Raw genomic sequence first — 24,761 nt, 5'->3', positions numbered from 1 at the left:
GACTGCACTTAGTTATTCACACGTGGAACTGGAATTATCCTCAGGACCTGGAGTGCTGTGTCTCTGCACACCCAGCAGCACAGCCTGATCCACTCAGAATCTATGGGACCAAGCCCAGGCAGCAACAGCATCATCAGGGGAGAGCATGCACCTGACACCTCAGAGACAGCACCGGTGCGCAGAGGCACACTGCACCAAGCAGCCACCAAGACAGGTGAAAGGTTTGCGTCATCGAGTTAAAGTGTGCAGTTTATCACCTATAAAACCAGATTATAAAGTATGTGATTTTGATTTGTAAAAAACTTTTTAAAGGATAAATCTCTGAGGTTTATGTTAATACTAAACACTAGTGTTACTCAGAGGAAGGGTTATAGGTTTAAATTTGTCTTCCTTACACTTTAATGTGCATTCTAAATTTTGTGCAATAAACCTAACTGCTTTATAGATTCTGAAAGAAATATGTAATAAAATGCATCCTACTTGAGGTCATTTTAAAAGGCTTTTTACACATCTCAAGATGCAGAACTACAAACAATTAATAGCTTTTATTAACATAACAATATTAAAAAAAACTAGTGTGATATACAGAATTCCCAGAGAGTGGTCGTAAAACATCTGAATACAATTCTTAAGTCTTAACTCAGCAGATACCTTGTCTTAGGCCATTGGCCTCTTACTACAAAAAGCTCCCAGTTTTCATTTGCTATAAAACTACAACATTGAGATTGGGTTAGGTAGTTTTGTTCCCTTCTCAATCATTCAATTGTAAAGAACATCTATTAGTCCACTGCTGAAACTTTTGGATGCCAAATAATAAGTTACACAGATTCTGTACATAATTTCAACAGGATTATTCGACTTCCAGAATGCTGCACACACTAAACCACAGTTCAACACCATGGGCAAACAGGGCTACTATGCACAGGGCTACCTGAGGCAGACGACAGACAGAAAGAAAGGAGTTGGCCCAGGTGGCCGGGCTGAGAAGAACTGGCAACAGGTTGTTAGGCACTGGTCCAGGCCAATTCTCAAAAACAACTGGCTATTTCTGGGAAGCATGCATGATTCCTACACTTCCTCACCTTCTATCTCCCCGAAACCCAATACCTTCATAACATATTCTTTAATTAGCTATATAAAAATAATCTCTTCGAGTCATGCTAGACTTCAAATCCTTAGATGTAGCTAAAGGATTTTATATTCTTTTCTTTGATTTAGGTTCAGTATAATATTATATTACTCAGATTACCTATGTTTGAATAAAGTAACTGAGAATGATTTGGCCCTATTTTATAGGCACACAACTCAAAGTGCAAAGACCAACAAGACCTGGAACCCTCAGTGCAAGCCGCTTGGGCAGGGGCACGGACTGCACATGGGCCTCAGGCCTCAGATGGCGACTTACGCTGTCAGATCTGCTCACCTGAAATAAAAGCAGTAATTCAGTACATCCGTGAGAGGAATTAATATTGTGACATTATGAAAATTAGCCGCTTAACTAAATAGCATGGCGCTATCAAGAGGAGAGTGATTTTACACTCAATGCTGGTTTTTCCTTCTGCAACCGTCTCTAACTGGACAGTCCAAAGTGGCACTTATGAGCATTAGTGACCACATGTGCAAACAACTGAGATGAGGAGGAACCCCAATGTGAGGGGGCCCCCATCCCACCACCCCTGCGGGCTGTACATCAGAAGTGAGGCAGCAGTGTGCTGTGACCTCCAAGATCTCTCCAGCATGGATTCTACACGTGAACCTGTCCTTTCAAGTAGGACAGGTATTATATCTTTAGCCTAAAAACGTGCAAGCCTGCAGTACAGCAGAGAATGGCTACGGAAGCAGTGACTCAACAACGCCACACCAGACCTTTTCTTTCCTTCTTAGTCACCCCATTTTTTTCCTGGCTTCCATGGATTGTTTTAAATGTACTTGGAAGATCCAAAATACTTCTTTAAGGGAATACTTTCTAAAATGAGAGTTGGGTACTGTTGCGATCGGTAAAGCACAGGAAATGCCAAACTGCTGAGGAGACTTGGACCCCTTCCCCAGGTTGGGGATGGCACGGCAGCTGCTCCCGGAAGTCCCCGCTGGCTCCAATGCCAAGGTCTGTCAGCGCATTCACATGTTGTAGGCCACATAGATGGGGTCCAGCTGGTCAGCCAGGAAGCCGTCCCGCAGGTGCATGCGCTGCTTCTCGCCTCGGGAGTTGATGGGGATGACACCAGGGTCTACAATGACCACCACACCTACCACTAGGTAGTGCTCCTCCAGCACCACGTTGGTCACCAATGCCACCAGGTCCAGGGCCTCCTGCTCCAGCCCCTCCAGCTCCACCACCACCACAAGCAGGTTGGTCCAGGTGAACACAGCACTGGAGGGACAGATGGTCAGATAGCTGAACAATCTTGGGGCCAGCAGAGGTTTGGGAGAGGGAGTCACAGGAAGAGGGAGATGCTGGCTTACATTCACCCGTACCACATTGCTGTTTCATCCCCTTACAAGATTATCTATTCTAAGTCAAGTTCTAATAAAAATCAAGACCATTACTTGACGCTGAAAGCCGAACCTGTCCCAACGTAAGCTCCCTACAAAGTAAAGAAAATGTGAGTCATGGCTGGGAAGGTGGCTCAGTGGTAGAGCACTTGCCTTGCATGCATGAGGCCCTGGGTTTGATTCCTCATCACCACATAAGCAGAAAAAGCTGGAAGTGGCACCATGGCTCAAATGGTAGAGCGCTAGCCTTGAGTTGAAGAGCTGAGGGACAGCGCCCAGGCCCAGAGTTCAGGCCCCAGGACCGGCACACACACACACAAAAAAAAGTAAAAGAAAAAAGAAAATGTGAGTCACCAACCTTTTTTTTGGGGGGGGGGGTCCGGTCGTGGGGCCTGAACTCTGGGCCTGGGCGCTGTCCCTCAGCTCTTCAGCTCAAGGCTAGCGCTCTACCACTTGAGCCATAACACCACTTCCAGCTTTTTTCTTTTTGCTTATGTGGTGCTGAGGAATCGAACCCAGAGCCTCATGCATGCAAGGCAAGCGCTCTACCACTGAGCCACCTTCCCAGCCCTCACCAACCATTTTAAATCAAGACCACTATGTTTAAAGTAGAAACACTTCAGGATATAAATGGTGGAAATCTTCCATTTTTGCCTGTATATGTAGGCCTGTCTCTTGGTTTAAGATCAATCAGGAAAAGAAAAGGACAATCAAAATGCCAGTGAAAGAAAGCAATGAGGTGTCTGCCTCTGGTTCTGTTTGGGAAAACATGTTCAAAAGAACCCATAAATCCAAGTCCTTTCAGAAGGGTTGGTGGCCACCAATACTTTCTGAAATGGCAACCCAGCTCTACCTGGACCCACCAAGAGTGAGCATCTGTCCTATGGCCCAATGGGCCTGGCTTCAACCTCACGCGCAGCATTCATGCCCGAGGGCCCAGTGCGTAGTGTGGGACTCTTACCATTCTGCGATGCTCCTATGTGCTCGGATCACAGAAGTCTCGATGTCAATGGGGTGGTACCGCATCCCTCTCAGCTCCAGTGTTTCATCCAGAGACCCAACAACATACAGGGCATCGTGTCGCTCTGTGAACAGCACACGGGTGCCCATGCTCAGAGCACAACATACAGTGCATCGTGTCGCTCTGTGAACAGCACACGGGTGCCCATGCTCAGAGCATAACATACAGTGCATCATGGTGCTCTGTGAACAGCACACACGTGTGCCCATGCTCAGAGTACAACGTACAGTGCATCATGGTGCTCTGTGAACAGCACACGGGTGCCCATGCTCAGAGTACAACATACAGTGCATCATGGTGCTCTGTGAACAGCACACACGTGTGCCCATGCTCAGAGCACAACATACAGTGCATCATGGTGCTCTGTGAACAGCACACATGTGCCCATGCTCAGAGCACAACATACAGTGCATCATGGTGCTCTGTGAACAGCACACATGTGCCCATGCTCAGAGCACAACATACAGTGCATCATGGTGCTCTGTGAACAGCACACGGGTGCCCATGCTCAGAGCACAACATACAGTGCATCATGGTGCTCTGTGAACAGCACACATGTGCCCATGCTCAGAGCACAACATACAGTGCATCGTGTGGCTCTGTGAACAGCACACGTGTGCCCATGCTCAGAGCATAACATACAGTGCATCATGGTGCTCTGTGAACAGCACACGTGTGCCCATGCTCAGAGCACAACATACAGTGCATCATGGTGCTCTGTGAACAGCACACGGGTGCCCATGCTCAGAGCACAACATACAGTGCATCATGGTGCTCTGTGAACAGCACACACGTGTGCCCATGCTCAGAGTACAAGATACAGTGCATCATGGTGCTCTGTGAACAGCACACACGGGTGCCCATGCTCAGAGTACAACATACAGTGCATCATGGTGCTCTGTGAACAGCACACACGTGTACCCATGCTCAGAGCATAACATACAGTGCATCATGGTGCTCTGTGAACAGCACACATGTGTGCCCATGCTCAGAGTACAACATACAGTGCATCATGGTGCTCTGTGAACAGCACACACGTGTGCCCATGCTCAGAGTACAACATACAGTGCATCATGGTGCTCTGTGAACAGCACACGGGTGCCCATGCTCAGAGCATAACATACAGTGCATCATGGTGCTCTGTGAACAGCACACACGTGTGCCCATGCTCAGAGTACAACATACAGTGCATCATGGTGCTCTGTGAACAGCACACATGTGTGCCCATGCTCAGAGCATAACATACAGTGCATCGAGTGGCTCTGTGAACAGCACACATGTGTGCCCATGCTCAGAGCACAACATACAGTGCATCGTGTGGCTCTGTGAACAGCACACGTGTGCCCATGCTCAGAGTACAACATACAGTGCATCGTGTGGCTCTGTGAACAGCGCATGCATGCCCATGCTCAGAGTACAACATACAGTGCATCGAGTGGCTCTGTGAACAGCGCATGCATGCCCATGCTCAGAGCAGGTGCAGAGTGAGTCTGCACACCCTGCTGTGTGTGCCCCAGCAGGGGCCCTCTGCCAGCATCATTTGGAATGCACACCTCTGCAAAGAGGGCTATGGAAGCAGAGGGAGCTCAGTCTCACCTCTCCTGTGGGGAACAACCTCAGCAAAGTGACAGCAATATGAATATGCATTTTAAAACAACCTTTACCTATGGAAACAGGGTAGCAACTACAGGCTGCCAGAAGCTCTGACTTGAACTGGCTGCCGCACCCAGACTGTGTCAGAGTGGGAGACCCCACCCAAGTCTGGGGCACACCCACCCATGCAGCACCCCTGTGCTGGCCAGAAGGCAACGCAGCCTTATCACCAACCGCAACCACTGGCCACCCTCAGCACACCTTCAGCAGAGGTCAGGGCCTCAGACAGTAAGGGAGAGAAAAGTACTGTTCAGAATGAGAGCATGCCATTTGCCAGACACTGAGCCACACCCATTACAGCAAGGAAGGGCTGGGGCAAGTAACTGTCCCCCTGGCTCGGGATGCCGGTGTGTGCCCTGGTGTCCAAGACAGACCCTTTGCTTTCACACCCTCACCTCCACTGGCATCAGTAAGCTCGGTCCTGCGAAGGAAGCCAAGGTAGCCTGTCCTTGCCCAGATGGTCTGGGTGTCTCCAAAGCTCAGCCGGGCACTGAAGTGGTCAGCATGAAGGGACTCCTCTCCATAGACCGTGTGGTACCCAGTAGCATTGTGTGGGCTGCTAACCCAGATCTGTGGAGTCCAGAGGACAAGAATGTGGACAGGCCGCACACCCCAGGTACAAATTCTACCCCAGGACAGCCACGGGCTGAGGAGAATCTCAGAAAAACACTGAACGAAGTGGGAGGTGCCATCGTCTTCCAGATCTCTTGATGAACAAACTCACAATTACAGGGACAAAGAGCAAACATAATTTCTCTCCCTCAGATGAAGGATGGCTTCCTTTGCCCTGCAGCAATACCACTAGTTCACTGTCCTCCATACTTGTCCTGCAGTGACACAGCCAGGTCACCGTCCCCTGTACTTGTCCTGCAGTGACACGGCCAGGTCACCGTCCCCTGTACTTGTCCTGCAGTGACACGGCCAGGTCACCGTCCCCTGTACTTGTCCTGCAGTGACACAGCCAGGTCACCATCCTCTGTACTTGTCCTGCAAGTGACACAGCCAGGTCACTGTCCTCCATACTTGTCCTGCAAGTGACACAGCCAGGTCACTGTCCTCCATACTTGTCCTGCAGTGACACGGCCAGGTCACCATCCTCTGTACTTGTGCTGCAGTGACAAGGCAGGTCACTGTCTCTGTACTTGTCCTGCAGTGACACCACTAAGTCACTGTCCTTGGAGCATGTGTACAGAAGTACTTCACATGCTGTATCTCACCATGCTTACAGTACAAGAGGGCTAGGTTGGTCTAATGTTCACAGCAGGGGCAGGTTAAAGGAGTGGGGGTCACTCAGAGTAGACTGAAATAGAGCAATGGCCTGACAAGACAAAGGGTGCACCACGTCCACACCAGCCCATGCACACGTAGTCACGTACACCCATGTGGACGGCTCACATGTGTTTGTGTGCATCCATGCACAGACCAAAGGCTAGAGGCATGCACAGATAGTCCAGGGTCACAGGGCTCCTAATCACAGGGCCCATGCAGAACCCAGATAGCTCCTCAACACTGAGACCACCACCCAGAAGTATCCAGAAGAGGCAGCTGCCATGAGGGAGGGGCTCCCTGTCCCTCTTCTAGACTGGAGTTCTGCTAGCCAGGAACTGGGGTGCAAGGGGGTGCGTTTCATGCCATTCACACTCAGGACTAGGGCTGAGGGCAATTTCTCACACAACACTGGTACCGTGAGGGGAACCACAGCTTCACACGCTAACCTGTCTGGTGGAGTAAGCCCAGGGGGTCTGTCAGTCACAGAACACCCCAGGCACCACTCACTGCAAGTTCCCAGGCTGGCCTCACGGCAGAAACCAAAGAGTGTCCGTGCCCAGCTGAGGGAAGGACAACAATTTGAGCGTACATTCCTCAAGTGTGGGGACTAGGGCAGGCCTCCCACTTCTGACCGATTAGCCTGGTCGTTCAGGATGTGGTCTATGCGAACACTGAGTAAGGTGAAGGGCTGTCCATGTACTGCCTGCAAGTGAGGCTGCCCACCGCCAGCCTGTGAGGACTCTGCCTGTCCAGGTCTGCAGGCCACTACAGTAAGGACTCTGCACAGCCAGGGCCCGAGTCTCTGATGTAAGGTCCGGTGTGGCTCTGAGCCCTGTGCCCCTACCTGGTCTTACTGGGACACTGATGGGCTCTGCCAGGCCCCTGCTCTTCTGCTGCTCCTGGTTCCTTGACCTCCCAAACCGAGTCTCCCTCTGCTGGCAGGGTACCCATATGGAGAGGTAGCTTGACCTATGACACGCTGAAACCCACATAGGTCTAGGAGCACACAGCTTTTGGAATCCCACACACATGTGACCACAGGGCTTACAACGCTTCAGTCTGGGGCAGTAAAGAAGAAGAGCAAAGCCAGGGAGCCTTAGCTAGCACTCACCTCGCCCAGGTGTGAGTCTCCAAGGGGCCCTTTGGTCTCAGTGTGTGCAATGATGACCTTTACCCCGGGAAGGATCTGGAAGAAGAGAGCTGTTAAAGGTCCTCATTGGAAAAAATAAATAATACAAGACTCCTGGTGCAGTGGTGCTGGGAACAAAGCTTCCCTTGGAAACCAGTCCAAGGACTGACATGCTCACAGCAGGCTGCAAAGTTAAAAAGCCACTCCAAACCTAACTTCAATTTTTTTTAAAAAAAGAGAGATTAACAGATGATAGAAATAAGTTGTAGCCAGATGCCAGTGGCCTATAACTCCTAGCTACTCAACAGGCTGAGATTTGAGGATCACGGTTCAAAGCCAACCCAGACAGAACAGTCTCTTTATCTCTAATGAACTACTCAGAAAAATCCGAAAGTGGCACTATGGTTCAAATGGTAGAGCACTAGCCTTGAACACAGAGAGGCTCCGAGACAGAGTCCAGGCCCTGAGTTCAAGCCCCAGGACCATTAAAAAAAAAAAAAAAAGGAAGAAGTTGTGAATCTGAACAAAATAGCCCTAGTTCTTGCGAACGCGGCCTGTCTTTCTTTGCTGGGAGGGGAGGGAGTATTCTGGTTTAACCTGCTGACCCTGGGCGTCTACTAAGGCAGAGGACCCTCTGCCACCACCAGCAGGCAGCCAGTCTTGTGGGAGGGTCAAGTCTGTCAACTGGGTTGAGCCTCCTCCTTCCCCAGGGCCCTGCCTATTCAGAAGGCCTGCACTGTGACTATATACTGACTAATGCAGCCTGGGTGGAGGCTGTGTCACTATGCATGCTCCCACGTCCAGACCCAGTGACTCTTGGGCTCAAGATAGATCACCTGCTGCACAATCTTGGCTATGTACTGCATCTCAGTCTCACAAATATGAAACAGGGCAATGACAGTGTGGACCTCTTGCAGATGGAACAGGGGCCAGGGATCACGAGAAGGGATGTGCCTGTGGTGGGCCCCAGGCCCTTCTTTGCTCTGTCCTGTCCTGCTAGCACTGTCCCATCTCCCAGAATGCAACTGGAACTCCTACCCTCTCCCCTTGTGGCTCATCTTAACCCTAAAGTCAAATCTCACTTTATCAGCCTCACAGTAGAGGGAGGGAAAAGAAACAACAAAGGGGTAAAACCATTACAGTACAGCCACACATAGCAACATGGGAGCAGGTACTGAGGGGACTCAGAATTGTCACACAGAGAAACATGCGAAGTTGACACAAAGGACTGCAACATCGTGCATGAACTCCAGCTCAGAAGGGGCTGAGGGTCTCAGCTCTTCACACAAATGGACCACTACTCGCTGGACCACATCTGATCTGGCTCTCAGATGGTCTGTTTCTCAAAGAGACTGCAAGATGGGGACAGGGAACGTGAGCTTGGTGAGACTCTGCCCCTTCCTATGCTCATCTGTCCCTCAGCTCTAGCACAGTCTACTGGCCTCCCAGTAGCTCCCACCTGGGCCCTGCCACAGTACCCAGGAGGATCTGCGTGCTTGGGTCCCCAGCCACACTAGGACATGCTGCCTACCCCTCCATAACCTGTCAATCTCAATCTTCTTAGCCATCCCTTTGGACCTTTTCTGGTTCCAAGGATGCCTGGTCCCCTGAACCTATATCTGCTGATCCCTTTGAACAGCTCTGGGTTTTTTGTTATGTGCCTGTCCTCTTGGGCTTGAATTCAGGGTCTGGGCACCATCCCTGATACATATGTATATATATATATATATACACATATATGTGTGTGTGTGTATACATATATATGTGCTATGTGTGTGTGTGTATATATACGTATATATTGCTTGAGGTTAACATTCTACCACTTGAGCCATAGCTCCACCTCCGGCTTTTGGCGATTAGAGATAAGAGTCTCACACACTTTCTTGCCTGGGCTGGCTTCCTGAGTAGCTAGGATTACAGGTGTGAGTCACCAGCGCCAGGCTCAGCAGCTCAGTTTTAACCTGAGCACCCTTAAGCTGTTTCATAGCTCCGCCCACTCTTCCCCATTCCAGAATCAATCCCTGCAGTGAGCCATGAAGGAGCCTCTTCTTTGCTGCCACCTTGACCTAGGGCATAAGCTCCCCGTCCTCGGTCCCGGGACAGCCACCGCTGTGACTGGAAGCTGAAGGGAGGGCTTACCGTTACTCCTCAAGCTGTCTCCTCCACTATGGCCTGCAGGTGTCTCCCTTAGGACCCCAGCTATGGGGGAGCTGGGCACCTGTGACCGCTCTGTGTGGATGCAGGCCAGCCAGGGGCCGGTCTCCCTGCAGTCTCCCACCCCCTGGCGCAGAAGCAGCTCCTCTGCTCCCACCCTCGAACTCTCCCTCTATTGAGATCCATGTGTTCCCAACTTAGACTGGTTTCACTCTCGGTGCCTGCAGTGAGGAGGAAAGTGCAGCCTCCCAGCCATGCCAGAGGCCAGCCAACATGTACACCAGAAGCGCATGGCCACAACTGCCCACCAGGGGGTGCTGGCGATGGGACTGGCAAGCTGGAAGCATAGGAATCCTGCGTGCTACCTTTCCAGACTCCATCAACGGCAGACTGTGCGGAGAACCCCGTTCCACCAAACGAACCCTGGAATTGCAGGGGAAGATTTCAAAATAGAATTCACTTACACAGACAGTAATTCCCATTAAAAAAAAAAAACAAGCAACTCATAAGGTGATGAGAGGCTCTAGGGTAATCTGTTGCCATAAAGCGTCTTAGGCAACAGTCTGGGGTGCTGGGTTACCGATGGCCCTGAGGCCTTGAAGCACTGGTCCCAGGGCTACTTCCCGTCCACCCTATGCTCATGGCAGGGGCTGTGCTGTGGGCCTGCCCAGGGGACCCAGCCAGTAAACCGTACCAACTGTTTGCAGTACAGCTACGTGTGAGGATCAAACATAGCTTTCAAGCTTTCCATCAAGGAAGGACCCTGAACATACACATGGAAGGCCAGCAACACATACCAGGACCCAGAACATGTTTCTGATGTGAAAACTAAAGCAGATGCTAAACAAGAAAGTTCAGGTAAGAAAGTTTTTGTCATTAGCTGGTTCTCCTGTCCCAAGAAAGGCAACTATCTAATGTATGGTCGCTCCTATTAGCTGCAGCACTGTGTGGATTAAATACAAAGAGAGTTTGAGGCAGTTCTGGGAACATGGGAGGCAGAGGCAGAAGTCCGTCTCTCCCACAGCCTGAGTAAGCCCACAGTGCTGACCCTGGTCTCAGTACACACGGCCCCAACTCAGCCAGACATCTACTGACACCTGGGCCTCTGGAGCCCAACACGGCCAGCTGTTCACTAGAGCATTGGGCCTTGAGATACATTCAGGGCACACACAGCCTGTGTCACTTTGCTCCAAAGAGGCAGGCAAGGAGAGGGGCATTACCTGTCGTGGCGTAGGGCCCGCATGTCCACGTAGACAGTTGTGGGGTCTGGGCCAGCTGTGCCCTGCAAGAATATCAGAAGAACTTCCTTCAGGACCCTCACGGCCTCAGCTCTGGGCAGGGGTGGCGTGAGGGCTGCCAACACGGGCAGCTCTGCTCCTTGCAGCCAGACTATCCCAGAGCGCAGGGTCCTGGACATCCACCCATATATCTACATGGCTTGACAATTAGGAGTGACACATGCAATAATACTGAATGGAAACGTCAGGTCACATGATTTTCATGTCAGCTCTACCAATTTCCTATCCCACTGGTCTACTGATATGAGGGGAAGCCTCACGGCAGCCGGGGACATTTCCACCGGCACTGACCAGGGACCTAGCACAGGGGAGGGGCCACTCATGAGACGGACTCTCATCTTGACTTCCAGGTCTTGCATTTGACATTGGTCCTGATTAAAGGACAGCATGAGTCATTTTGCTGATAAGGAATATTGACTAAGTGATCGTCTTCATCAGTATCACCTCCTGAAGAGCTCAGATATCCCACCTACATCTACCCTGGAATAATTAATCCTCTGAACTGAGAATGTATAGGCAAAGTTTTACTTGTTATTGGTCCTGGAGTTTGAACTCAGGAGCTGGGCACTGTCTCTAATGCTTCCCACCCCCCCACCCCGCCCCCCACTGCCTCGAGGCTAGTGCTCTACCACTTGAGCAACAATTCTACTTCTGGCTCTTTAGTGGGTTAACTGGAGATAAGAACCTCACATACTTTGCTGCTTGGGCAGGCTTTGAACCATAATCCTCAGATCTCAGTCTCCTGAGGAGCTAGGAATATAGCTATGATCCACTGGTATTCAGCTAGTTTTACTTTAAAATATGGTTACAAAGGAGCTTTTGTAATATGTCAAGCGGTATCTATGGTGACAAATAAGCTAACAAAGGAAATAGGTACTAGTCTTGAATCCACATAAAGGTCACATGAACTCATGGGGAGGCAGGGGGATAGAACAGAGGCACCAACAAGGTGGAAGGTGAGGTCAAGATCATACCTGCTCAGCCAGCTTTCCCAGCCTGTTGGGCTGACAGAGGCCAAGGCGGCCAGCAGAGGGAGACAGGGAGGAGACAGCACAGGAAACAAACAGAAGGCCACAGGCCACATGAGAAACACGTGAGAGAAAGCAAAACACATCACAGTATCTTGAAGAGCAAACACAGGTATTCCATGAGGAGCTCTGGCATCATGCTTGGCACCCAGATTGCAACACACACAGGTTAGATGCCTTCCCATATATCCAGCATGGAGCAAAGGAGCAGGTTCAGGTCTTAACTCAGAGCCACCAATCAGCACAGGAAGGAACACCAAGACGAGACCCAGTCAAGTTCCTCACTCCCAAGGCCTGGGGCTCCAAGTGGAGAGCAGGCCGAGTCAGAGCAGGCTCTGACACACGCAGCCTCTACATGGAGGCCTTCCCTGCCAAATGACCGCTCTGAAGACAGGCATGTGCTCAACAGGTACTTCAGGGGCCCAGAAAAGGACCCCATTCTGCTCTGGAGAAGAGATGTCGCTGCCTCTGAGCTATGCCTTTTCATTTGTTCAAGACCCAGGTAGGCAGAAAACTTCATACTAATGCCAGCCTGGGAACCTGTGTCTCTGACTGCACCTGCCACAGGTCCTGGTGATCCCGGGCATGGCCACCTTACCTGGAGACAGATGGCCACATTGACCCTGCACCCGAAGGTGGTGCTCACAGCACGAGCCGGCAAGCCCAGGTCCTTGAAGAGCTTGGAAAAGGACTGTGTCAGCGCAATTCTGGGCCGCTCCTCAGCCACCACCATGCAGGTGCGCACACACGACAGGTTCACCCCCTTCATCTATGAAGGAACAGGGAGCTGGTCTACAACGAGCAGTCCGGGGCTCCGGGACCTTCTGGAAGGTCCCTAAAACATGTGGTGTTTGCCCTAGGTCTGAGCGTACAAGGCAAAGAAATATAACCCTGTTTGTTCCCTCAGCCTGTCTTGATCTAAGAATTTATACTTGGTGTCCCATCTACCCACTACGCCCTTCCCACATTTTCCTCTCCACTGAATGTGCAGCTGAAGGAGCCCCACGGTGCAGGTACTTACCCGGAGGGCACCAGTCTGTGTGCCCAGGCCCTTGGTGCACATCTCCATCACTGAATAGGAGCAGAAGGTGACGCGGGCCTTGTACTGGCTGACGGCTGACAGCCACAGGGACACATTGCTCTCCAACTCCAATGGGGGCACCAGCACCGACTGGTGTCCTGAGTAGACACTGTTGGGAGGTGGAGGAGAAGTTAGGAAAGAGCCAGCCACACTCTTTCCTTCCTCAAGGACACTGCTTCTCCAGCCAGGACGGCACAGGCTTGCTCAACGTCCAGGAGCCGTACTGTGGTATTTAGTCTGGGAGTGACATACAAGGAACCTGGCTTTACACAGAAAACACTTCAGAAGCATCCATGGATACTCCGTGCTGAGGGCTCCTTCTTCCAAAGAAGGCCCTCGCTTCACAGCTCTCGACAAATTCTCAATAACTAATAATGGATAGCATCTGTAGCTCATGAAAACTATTTTTATTCTTTTATTCCACCGTAGGCCCACACTCCTATCTACCTCATCCTCAAATAAACCCACTTGCGTGTCTCTTCAGCTTCCTGGATGTTCAATTGCTACAGGACACAGGCCTGTGTGTGGTGGGCTCTGCTCTCACCTGCAAAGACACCACAGTGCGAAGCCCAGGCCACAGTAGGGGTCCAGGCAGATGGCAATCTGTCTCGAGGGGTACAGTTCACACTGCAGCTTTATGGAGCGGCACAAGGCACTTGTGGCTGCGTGAGACATCTGAGGGAGTGGAAGAAAGACCTGCTCAGCGGTGCAAGAAGAGGGGTCAGCACAGAATCTGCTCTGAGTCAACATGGCAGGAGGCGGGGGGGGGGGGACGGGGCTCTACACTACAGCAGCACAGCCTCTTCATCCCCACAGAACCTGAGTAATGCTCTGAAAGCCGTACACTAGCATCTCTGAGCAAGAGTCCAGGACAGCAGAGGTCTTTAATTACCCTCCTAGTGCCTAGGAAAATAAGACTCATCAAAGCTGTCTTTTCCTAGGGGCTAGTCATACATTAGAACAGCTAGACATTACCATAAAACATCAATTTTAACACAAATTTTAAAAAACAATACTGTTGCTCTGTGCTCTGCATCACAAGGATCTGCTGAAAGCTACATCAGCATCACTCTGTCCATTCCCTTAGTGGTCGAGGCTAGAGCAAACAAGGGCTCAGCAAGGCCTACCTTCACCCCTGCCAAGATCCCAGTAGTCGACACGCTGAAGTCCAGGTAGGCAAGCACGTCTGGGGAGGGCGGTCTGAAAATGCTAGCTACTTTCTTTTTTGGTATGTCATCTGTTAAACAGAAGACGTGAGTCACATTTCTGTTCCTGCCCATACTCTGCACAGGTAAAGGCTTCAGCCTCCACAGGCAAGAGTGGGGGGGGGGTGCTGGTTTGTGCTTGGGAAGTTGCACTGTGGCAGGAGCTCTCCTGTGTGTGCACGTGGGAAGGCTTCTCCCTCCAGGGAGTGTGGCCGTGCAGGTTCTTCAGGACTCTCTGAGTCTGTGGAGACTGGGAGACTGGGGGAGTGGGGAAAAGTGGGAAAGAAAGAAAGAAAGAAAGAAAGAAAGAAAGAAAGAAAGAAAGAAAGAAAGAAAGAAAGAAAGAAAGAAAGAAAGAAAGAAAGAAAGAAAGAAAGAAGGAAGGAAAGAGAGAGAAAGAGAAAGAGAAAGAAAGAAAGAAAGAAAGAAAGAAAGAAAGAAAGAAAGAAAGAAAGAAAGAAAGAAAGAAAGAAAGAAAGGATGGAAGGAAGAGAAAGAGGGAAAGAAGACCAGAGAGAGAAAGAAAAAGAAAAGGAAGAAGGAAGGAGGAAGGGAGGGAAGGAGGGAGGGAGGGAAGGAGGGAGGAAGGAAGAAAAGAAGAAAGGAAGGAAGGAAGGAAGGAAGGAAGAAAGGAAAGAAGGAAGGAAGGAAGGAAGGAAGGAAGGAAGGAAGGAAGGAAGGAAGGAAGGAAGGAAGGAAGGAAGGAAAACAAGTCCTACAGCAGAGGAAGAGAAGGAGTTTGTCCTGGTGAGTCCAGCTGTTGGAGACACTTACCCGTGTCTAGGATGGTTGGCCAGGTCCTGATATCCACAGCGGTGGCTGCTTCCTTGGACTTGAGCAGCCTTGTGATGGCCTGGGTGCTGAGGACGCAAACAGACTTGCTGACCTGTGCCACACAGAAGTGAGGGAGGGTCTAGGTAAGCGGTGAGCTTTGCCCTTCACCTGCGTGCCACCTTGCAGCGGTGGTGATACACGAGGAGGGGTCTATGGATCCGAGTAAGCGCACCTCCACAATCATCTTCACTGTTGGCAGAGTGGTGCCTAGGTTCTGGGGGTGTGGAGGTCTCACAGTAACAGGCACGCAGCCACAGTATAGGCAGCCGTAGAATGCAGCAATGAGGTCTACCCCTGGAAAGAGAGCAGGTAGTGAGCCCAGGGATTACAGCATGGGTATCCAAGTCCAGGCCTGGTAAAGATGACCAAGAATACTTGTCCACAGAGACAAGGGAGAATCAAGCCAAGATTTCCTTGTGAGATTCCTTGTGAGACAGCCATGACTGATTCTAAACTGACCTGTATTTATGAAACCTGGCCTGTGTAGACAGTGTGGCAGAGAAGAGGGTATCTTCCACTCCCTCGATGGCCAAGTGGCAGAGGGACTAGGGTGTAAGCAAGAAGACTGAGGCTGCATACGGTTTTGGGTTTGTTTGTTTTAACCAGTCCTAAGGCTGGAACTCAGGGCCTGGGCACTGTCCCTGAGCTTCTTTTGACCAAGGCTAGCACTCTACCACTTGAGCCACAGCACTACTTCCAGCTTTTTCTGTGTATGTGGTACTGAGGAATTGAACCCATGGCCTCATGCATGCTAGGCCAGCACTGTTCCACTGAGCCACATTCCCAGACCCGAGGCTACAGAGAAGTCCCAGATACTCACCTAGGCAGCACTAGGCACATCCCTGAGCACTGGGAGGGTGCACAGGTCTTCACACAAGACCCTGGAGGAAAACTGCTGAGACAAGCTGTCTATGACAGAGGTTTCCAGCTGTACCTCCAGACCTCCATGGTCTCAGAGATCCCCGGGGACAGTGTGCTGTAGGCTTTAGGCTTCCTGCTCCCTCACCCATACCAGGCCCAGGGTTTAAATTCCCCAAGAAGCTTGGAGGAAAGTCATGCCATGCTTAAAACCCATTTTCCAGAGTTAGTCTGACTCATTTGGGTGGGAATAGACAGAACTACATCCAAGCAGGAGGAAGGGAGGGCAGCAGTCATTCCAAGAAGGGAGCAAGTGACCACATGCCAAAACTCCAGCTTATACTTGAAAGCCACAAAGGTGGCTGCACACACCCACATGGGTAATGCTGAATGTCAATATTGGATACAGCAAGTGCATGACCTTGGGATGTTCCAGTCTTGTCATTTCTGCCCTAAATAGGAGGCTTGGGGTGTGAAGAAACAGGCTCTGTAGAAGAAGCTGGAAAAACAGCATGTACCAAGAGCCAACAGTTGTCCCTAAGAGGCAGTCCTGTTAGTTTGATATTCTGGCTCTGCTCACTGAGGAGTCCAACTAACCATGGCAGCCCCAGATTCCCCAGGACTAGATCCTGCTCTGGATAATCATAATGGAGCACCTGGGGAGATGAGCACACCTCAGCCCAGGAGAAGGAAGATGGGATAGACAGAAGTCCCTCAGAGGACCAGCTACGGGGTCCTGGCTGGCCACAGGGGCTCCTGCTGACACCTAAGATGGAGGGCCCCAGGTGTACACTCACCTGGGGGGTAGACCAAAGCCACATGATCCCCTGCGTCCAGTCTCCCCTTCTCCATTAGAGCAGCTGCCACCCTTTCAGCCCTCTTGTGCAGCTGGACACAGGTGGCAGTGCTGGTGACTGTGCCCTGGGAAGGCAATCGATTCTGTCAGTGTGCAGACACAGGGAGGTAGAGAGTGTCGATCTGAAGACTGAGCCTCTGCACACCTGGCTCTTGTGACAGGCACCGCATGTCGACAGCCCTGGGTAATGCTGGTGTCAGCTAACTGCATGAAGCAGAGGGACAGGCACCCCACTCACTGGACAGAATCGGGACTGCCAGTATAGAACACCTTTAGCTGTTCTAACCAATTACTTCTACTTCAAATATATCACAAGTAATAATATAATAAGTATCTAAGTTCTCTTTAACTATTCATATCATCTTTCTCTTTCTCTTTTTATTTGAAGATGGCGATAATTTAAATAATCACCATAGTACAAGATTCTGTCTCAAAAAAGCAAAACAGAAAAACTGACCCTGAGTGAGTACACAGCATTTTCTTACAGCTGGTTATCATGCTATGGCTCACAGGGACTCATGTATCCCTGCTCATACTGGGAGAAGAGGATTATAGCCTCTCCCTTTGTGGTTGGTCTTCTGAACACTTGTGATTTAGGGGAAGAGTTAAATGTCTAAGTTGGGGAGTGTTTCAAAATAAGAAATATGACACTCCTAGTATACAGTGTAAAGCACACTACAAGGTATTCAAAATATAAATTTTCCAAATACACAGGCAGCAGGCTCAGAGAATAAGTAGGATTTGTCATTTCAAATCTAAAAACCAATATAAAGTCTACATTTCAAATAATGCTATAAAATCTAAATACCTAAGTTTTACCACACAAACATTTCCTTTAAGCTTACAAATCTAGAACTCTGTGTGTGTGTGTGTGTGTGTGTGTGTGTGTGTGTGTGTGTGTGTGTGTGTGTGTGTGTGTGTGTGTGTGTGTGTGTGTGTGTGTGTGTGTGTGTGTGTGTGTGTGTGTGTGTGTGTGTGTGTGTGTGTGTGTGTGTGTGTGTGTGTGTGTGTGTGTGTGTGTGTGTGTGTAATTTTTATTTATTTTTTGTCGGTCGTGGGGCTTGATCTCTGGGCCTGGGCACTGTCCCTGAGCTCTTCAGCTCAAATTGAGTGCTCTACCACTTGAGCCACAGCACCACTTGCCATTTTTTTTTTCTGGTGGTTAATTGGAGATAAGAGTCTCACGGACTTTCCTGCCTGGACTGGTTTTGAACTACAATCCTCAGATCTCAGCCTCCTGAGCAGCTAGGATGACAGGCGTGAGCCAGCGGTGCCCAGCAAACTATTTATATTTATACTATCTTTAATTAAAAATGGAGATGATGAGAATTTTCCTGCTACATACAAAATCAACAGAAGGACTATTGTGTGGCTTGCACAAAAAGACAGGGCCACACAAGGAAAGCAGAAGACAGAGAAAATATCTTGATGAGGAGCTGTGCTATTCTTTGAACACGAGGGTAGTAAGGATCCTGGAGTAACCGACTGAAGAGGGACTAGGCACAGCCTTGCTCGCACCTTGGCACTCAGCAACAGGAACAGTGGATGGTCAGGGGTGGTGTGAGCCCGCCACTGCAGCACATCGACCAGGAACGGGGACTGCAAGAGGAGGGCTGACTTAGCACAGGGCGGAGGTGGAGCTGCAGACCCACTACCCGGGGAGTCAAACGCTACGCTCCCTCCCCTCTCCCAGAAGCCACACATTACCTTCCGAGCCTGGTCACTGTCCTCTAGGTGGGCCAGCTCTCTTCCAGAGGCCTGTGCAATTCTCTTTCCAGCAACCAAGTTCCCAACAATCATCGAGGCTGGTCCAACCTCTAGAAATGGATTCTGAGTGAGAAGATGTCAACTTCCAATCTAAATTTATCATGTGACTTAAAATGTGCTTGCATTAGACATTGAACTCTTTTCATAAAATTATTCAGAAAACCAACCACATGTTTATGCTGAGTGACAAAGAAACTCTCTTTTCTAATATAAATGTCATGTGGAGAAATGTGGGACCTCAACCCTTGGGACCAAACCCCAAACCCTTGGGACCTCAACCAAATTCTTCACATATTTTTAGTTTATTGTATGCATAAATCAGAAAATTAAATATTGATGAAATTTATTTTATTTAGTAATAAAATAATGTGTCCAGCAGGACACCAGTGGCTGATGCCTGTAATCCCAGCTATTCAGGAGGTTGAGAACTGAGGATTGAGGTTTGAAGCCAGCTTGAATGCAAAAGTCTGCAATACTCTTATCTCTAATAAACTACCAAAAAGCTGAACATAGAGCTATGGCTCAAGTGGTAGAGCACTAGCATTGAGCAAAAACATCTCAGGGATAGTGGCCAGGCCCTGAGTTCAAACACCAGGACCACCACGCACACGCGCGCACGCACACACACACAAACACACACACACTAATAATAGCAATAATAATAATAACAAGGGTTATGTGACTAATAATTAACAAAAGAAAAATAGGCTTGTGCTAAAAATTGATGTAACCAAAGCAATGACACACTATACATACAGTTAAAGCTGTTTTTAAAACTAGTTTTCAAATGGGTAATATCAGGGTGGGAAACAGACCACTGAGAAACTTCCAAGGTGCCATCAAACCTGTGGCCGGTCACAGGGCTGACACTCACTGCACAGTGGTCCCAGCAGGGCCCCTTCCTTCCCATAGCCCAAGCCTGCTCATGGGTGTGCATTCGACCCTCCAGGAGCCATCTCCCAGCTGCCCACAGCTAAATACTACCTCAGATTTACCAATACAATTGTCCCTAACGGGTACCACTCGAGGTTCTAACCATGGTGTGACTACTGCCAATTTTAAGACTAGAGAGTCATACTGTTAGGTACAACTAACCTGGCTGTTTCTGACGTGGTTTGGGGAGGTTGGTGACACAGGTGTGAGGGCACATCAGCACATTACATGGGTGCAGTGTCCCTTCCAGAAAGCGCTGTTTGGTTTCAGAAATGTGAATCCCTCCAAGAGGAGCCTTGGGCAAGGTGTTGGCAGGAACCAAGGCCAGGCAGTACACCCCTACCTGATGGATGCTGTCGATGGCCTAGAAGGCAAGGACCCTGATGAGCACATGCTACCAGCCCAGGGTCTGGAGAAGCTGGAAGCAGACACCACGTGGGACAGAGAGGTCCAGGAGCAGAGAATCTATGGGATGTGTGGATAAGTGAGAGGGAGTAGAAAGTGTGAATATTTCTGACACTCAACCAAGAAAGGGGAGTCGCACGTATACACACTATGTTAACTACAAACAAAAAGACATGCACACACACACACACAGAGTATGCACACACAGGCAAGGAGAGACACACACAGTGCATGCACATACAGATGGTGTTACTCAGAACAGGGAGACCCATGCACACATACACAAGCTTTCACACATGGAGAGAGACAAGAGGAGACCACTTGCTACGTACATAGGCAATGGGCACTCACATAAGGAGTCACCCAAGAATAGAGGGACACACACAAGTCTGTAACTGACTGCAGTGCATCTGTCGGGAAAGGGTGAGCCAGCAAGAACAGAAATGTCTGAACAGTCTTGCTTTTGGATCTAAATCTGGGACCATGCTTAGGATGGAATGTCAAATTTTTAAAAGCAGTCCCTCATAACTGAAAGTAAAATGAAGCTGGCGAATGGATCGAATCAGAACTGGCTGGTGACACAGCTCCAAAGGTGCTGTCTAACAGGACTTCAACAGCATTTCTACTCTTCCCTCTCAGATGGGCCCAGGGACAGAGACCAAGACAGTAACATCAAGAATATCCAGTGCATCAAGCCAGTAACACCGAGTAGCCTCTGACATTGGACCCCTTGTTGCACAGGACAGGTGTCCTGTGCCTCTGAGCTTCCTGCTTCTTCTACAACCTTGGAGACACCAGGAGATGTCAAGGGGTTTCCACTGCCCTCTGAAAGATAAAACCCACAGCTAAAACACACAAAAACAGAGCCAAATGTTTTAGTCCATTAATTCGTGATGAAACAAACCAAAGTGACTCAAGAGTCATTCCTAAATGATTTGTTACTCTCACTTAGGTTTCCTGTACAACCAGCCTCAGGTACTCAGCTAGCTGCTGCAGCTGATGAAGAAGAGGGGACAACTGGATCAAAGGCTAACTAGGCACTGGTAGTTCACACCTATAATCCTAGCTATTCAGAAGGCTAAGATCTAGGGTCACTGCTTGAAGCCAGCCTAGACAGAAAAGTTTGTGACACTCATCACCAATTAATCACCAAACAGGGCAAGAAGTGGAGCGGTGGCTCAAGTGATACAGTACTACCCTTGAGCAAAAGAGCTCAGAGATAGTGCCCAGACTCTGAGTTCAAGCCCCAGGGCTGGCACCAAAAAAAAAAAAATCTCATACAGCACAGACAACATATCACAGCACAGGATATGGGAGTGCCAAGCCAAGGTGGACCAGAGTTCCACAAGTCACCTTCCGGGGGGAGTTTCACCAGGAGAACGGCCATAACTTTAATGACACCTCCAGATACAGCCACCAGTTGACAGTAATCACAGGGGACAGAGGACACATTCAGTGACACACAACTGTGAAGTCATAACAAGTCAGGCCAGAGAATGCTACCAGAAAACTTGTTTTCTCCTGAAGTGAAGGGCAAGGAAAATGATGAACCTTTTCTAAAAATGCCTTAAAGATTTGGTCTTATCAGCTGTAATTTGTGATCTTGTTTCGATTCTGAGTCTAAGAAACTAGATAACCATTAGATGACTGAGAAGTTTAAACACTGATTAGATGTTTAATTGTATCAAGTATTACTGGGCCAGCACAGATGGCTCATACTTAGTGCTCCTTTGGGGGACTGAGATCCAGAGGACTGCAGTTCAAGGCCAACAGGGCAGAAAAGTCCATCAAACTCCATCTCCAAAAGAATCAGCAAAAAGCAAGGCAGGAAGAATGGCATAAATGGTAGAGCACCAGCCAAGCAAGCCAGCCAAGTGAGTATGAGGTCCTGAGTTAAAACCCCTATATCCATACACACACAAAATTTACTGCTAATTTTTAAGGTATGTTGATGGTGTTTCTGGTGGTACAGATGCAACAGGAAGCAGGATTATAGGAACCCAGGAGCTAAGACACTATTCTCTTTATACCTGACATATTTGAAATGCTCCATAAAACCTATTAAGAGTTGGGGAATCACACGGTGAAGGAAAGGCTCTATGGCACAGCCCTGTCGCTACTCAATACCCTCCAGAGGCTGTGAGATGTGCCTGGCTGGGAGCACCCACCTGGAGCACTCGGCTCATCCACTGGAAGCTGTCCTCCTCGGAGGCCTCTGGCCGCTGCTCAGCCACCAAGACAACCCGGTCATCACGCAGCACAGTCACAGAGAACACAGCAATCCTAGGGGAGCGGCAGAACACAGAAACTCTTCCTCAGAAAATGTAGGCTACACCAGTGCCTCAAGTTCAGTCAAGGGACTGCTTGCTTCAAGTTCATAAAGTGACTCAGATTCTAGTCTCCTTGAATAGAGCTGAAATAAGTTTTCATTCACAAAATAAGAGAGGTTCAGTGCTATGCATGGCTTTTTGTTTTCAATCCTGGGGTTCAAATTCAAGGCCTTAGGCTGCGAGGCAGGTGTTCTACCACTGGGTCACACCTTTAGTCCCCTTTCCCACTGGTTTTTGAGATACAATCTTGCTTCTTGCTCATGTACCTTGGTATTTCTATTTGTCACTATTTGATATTCCTATTTTCCACAGTAGCTGGGATGACAGGGACATGCCACTATGCTCAACTTCTGCTGAGATGGAATCTTGTGGACTTTTCTACCCAGGCTAGGGTAGAATCCTGATCCATTATCTCAGCCTTTGGTACAGCTAGTGTTAAATTCAGAGTCAGGTACTCTTATCTTGAGACTACCAGACAAGTGGCTTAATCTACGAACATTTCTGCCTTGTCATTTCTTCTTAGCCAGCTGCACTCACATGGTCGGCACCAGATCAAAAATTGATATCTCTGAGCTGGATACCCATGGCTCACGCCTGTAATCCTAGCTGCTCAGGAGGCTGAGATGGGAGGATTTCAGTTTGAAGCCAGCCCAGGCAGGAAAATCTGAGAGACTCTTATCTCTAATTAACTAACAAAAAACCAGAAACGTTTGGGAGGGCAGGGGCAGGGACACAAAAATGGAGAGACAAAGGTGGAACACATGCAGCAGTGGGACTCACTGTATACTATGTTGAAAATGAACTATGCAACTTGCGGGTGGGATGCAAGGGGAAAAAGAAATGTACTCTTTACCTGACTTTTGTAACTGCAATCCCTCTGTACATCACCTTTATAATAACAATAAAAACTAAAAATATAAAAAGAGCTAAAAACAAAGCAAAAAGCCAGAAGCAGAACTGTGCCTCAAAGTGGTAGAGCGCTAGCCTTGAGCATAAAAGCTCAGGAACAGTGCCAGGCCGAGTTCAAACACACACACACACACACACACACACACACACACACACACACACACACACACACACACACACACACACACACACACACACACACACACACACACACACACACACACACACACACCCCTCTGATCAGGAACAGTGCCAGGCCCTGAGTGTACACACACACACACACACACACACACACACACACACACACACACACACACACACACACACACACACACACACACACACACACACACACCTGATCAGGAACAGTGCCAGGCCCTGAGTACACACACACAGTGCCAGGCCCTGAGTTCACACACACACACACACACACACACACACAAATTTAATAACTCCATAAACAAATTAGGGCTTTGAACAGGTATCTCAATCTAGCTTCCTCCCTACCTCCAACTGTAACTCCTTTCACACATTATCTGTTAAGTTACTTTCCTACCAACCCAGTTCAGTCAACTCTACTATTCTTTAGATCCACAACCAAAACCCTAACCTGTAATCAAGGCGCAAGTCTCTAGTTTTGATGAATGCTTCCCTCTGCAGATTCTTTCCCTCCCATAAACTTGTGCTATCTCTCTATTCCCCACACTTTTTTAAAGCTAGCAGCAAGAATGACAGAAATCATTCCCAGATACTGGCTGAGGAGTCTGGCAAACTTTTCTACCCATGCTGACCTTAAACTACAAGTCTCCTGATCTCAGCCTCCCAAGTAGCTAGCATTACAGGTATAAGTCAATGGTGCCTGACTCTAAGCACACATTTTTTAAGAAATTTCTTTTATTCTTAATGTATTCAATGTACTTCACTGTGCACAGGTTTTCTTTGAAAGTTCAATTGTATTTTTCAGCACAACAGATTAAATCTTTCACTAATGAGTTAACCTACTCATGCTTATTGTGACTGATATATTTGGGCTTGCTTATACTATCTTACTTTTACATTATTCATCAAGCCTTTTCGTGCTGTCTTTTTCTTCTTTTGGACTGAGTTGATATTTCTATCTTTTCTTTCGGAAAACAAGAAACCCCTCAAACTCTCAGACTATTACATCTGTCATTCTAACTGGGTCATTCTCCTGCCATCAGTGGGTATGCACATGTGTGCAGACGCACACATGTGTACACGCACACATGTAGGCACACACACCACTCATTGGATGTTATATCCAACTGATTACTTCTAGTTCATTTCCTCCTGTCATTACTCTATAGCACTTCCTAAATTTGTCCAAAAGTGTTTTCAACATAAATCTGTGTGTGTGTGTGTGTGTGTGTGTGTGTCGGTCGTGGGGCATGAACTCTGGGCTTGGGCGCTGTCCCTGCGCTCTTCAGCTCAAGGCGAGCGCTCTACCGATTGAGCCACAGTGACACTTCCGGTTTTCTGGTCATTCTGGTAAGAGTCTCATGGAGTTTCCTGCCTGG

General features: G+C 49.0%; 1 protein-coding gene across 4 annotated transcripts in view; it reads right to left on the bottom strand.

Moving 5' to 3' along the window:
* Positions 1–526: 526 nt before the first annotated feature.
* Positions 527–24,761, bottom strand: part of LOC138832617 (disco-interacting protein 2 homolog A-like) — a 93,096-nt gene continuing 68,861 nt past the window's right edge. For 2 of the 4 annotated variants that reach the window (XM_070030900.1, XM_070030902.1), the window contains 18 exons: positions 22,153–22,267; positions 19,742–19,943; positions 18,587–18,696; positions 18,398–18,478; positions 16,821–16,944; positions 15,338–15,459; positions 15,106–15,217; positions 14,254–14,363; positions 13,671–13,801; positions 13,067–13,235; positions 12,644–12,814; positions 11,992–12,021; positions 10,940–11,001; positions 10,085–10,142; positions 7,548–7,622; positions 5,563–5,737; positions 3,455–3,578; positions 527–2,371 (listed from right to left, as the gene is read on the bottom strand). In XM_070030900.1, the coding sequence (XP_069887001.1) occupies positions 2,119–2,371; positions 3,455–3,578; positions 5,563–5,737; positions 7,548–7,622; positions 10,085–10,142; positions 10,940–11,001; positions 11,992–12,021; positions 12,644–12,814; positions 13,067–13,235; positions 13,671–13,801; positions 14,254–14,363; positions 15,106–15,217; positions 15,338–15,459; positions 16,821–16,944; positions 18,398–18,478; positions 18,587–18,696; positions 19,742–19,943; positions 22,153–22,267 (2,224 nt within the window). In that variant the 3' untranslated portion in view covers positions 527–2,118. The remainder of the gene's footprint in view (positions 2,372–3,454; positions 3,579–5,562; positions 5,738–7,547; positions 7,623–10,084; positions 10,143–10,939; positions 11,002–11,991; positions 12,022–12,643; positions 12,815–13,066; positions 13,236–13,670; positions 13,802–14,253; positions 14,364–15,105; positions 15,218–15,337; positions 15,460–16,820; positions 16,945–18,397; positions 18,479–18,586; positions 18,697–19,741; positions 19,944–22,152; positions 22,268–24,761) is intronic. The other 2 variants (XM_070030901.1, XM_070030903.1) reach the window with 2 other exon arrangements.

This window comes from Dipodomys merriami, unplaced genomic scaffold, assembly GCF_024711535.1.
Source record: "Dipodomys merriami isolate MVZ:Mamm:240054 unplaced genomic scaffold, mDipMer1.0.p SCAF_2, whole genome shotgun sequence".
NCBI lineage: Eukaryota > Metazoa > Chordata > Mammalia > Rodentia > Heteromyidae > Dipodomys > Dipodomys merriami.
This window is presented reverse-complemented; position numbering and strand designations above follow the sequence as displayed.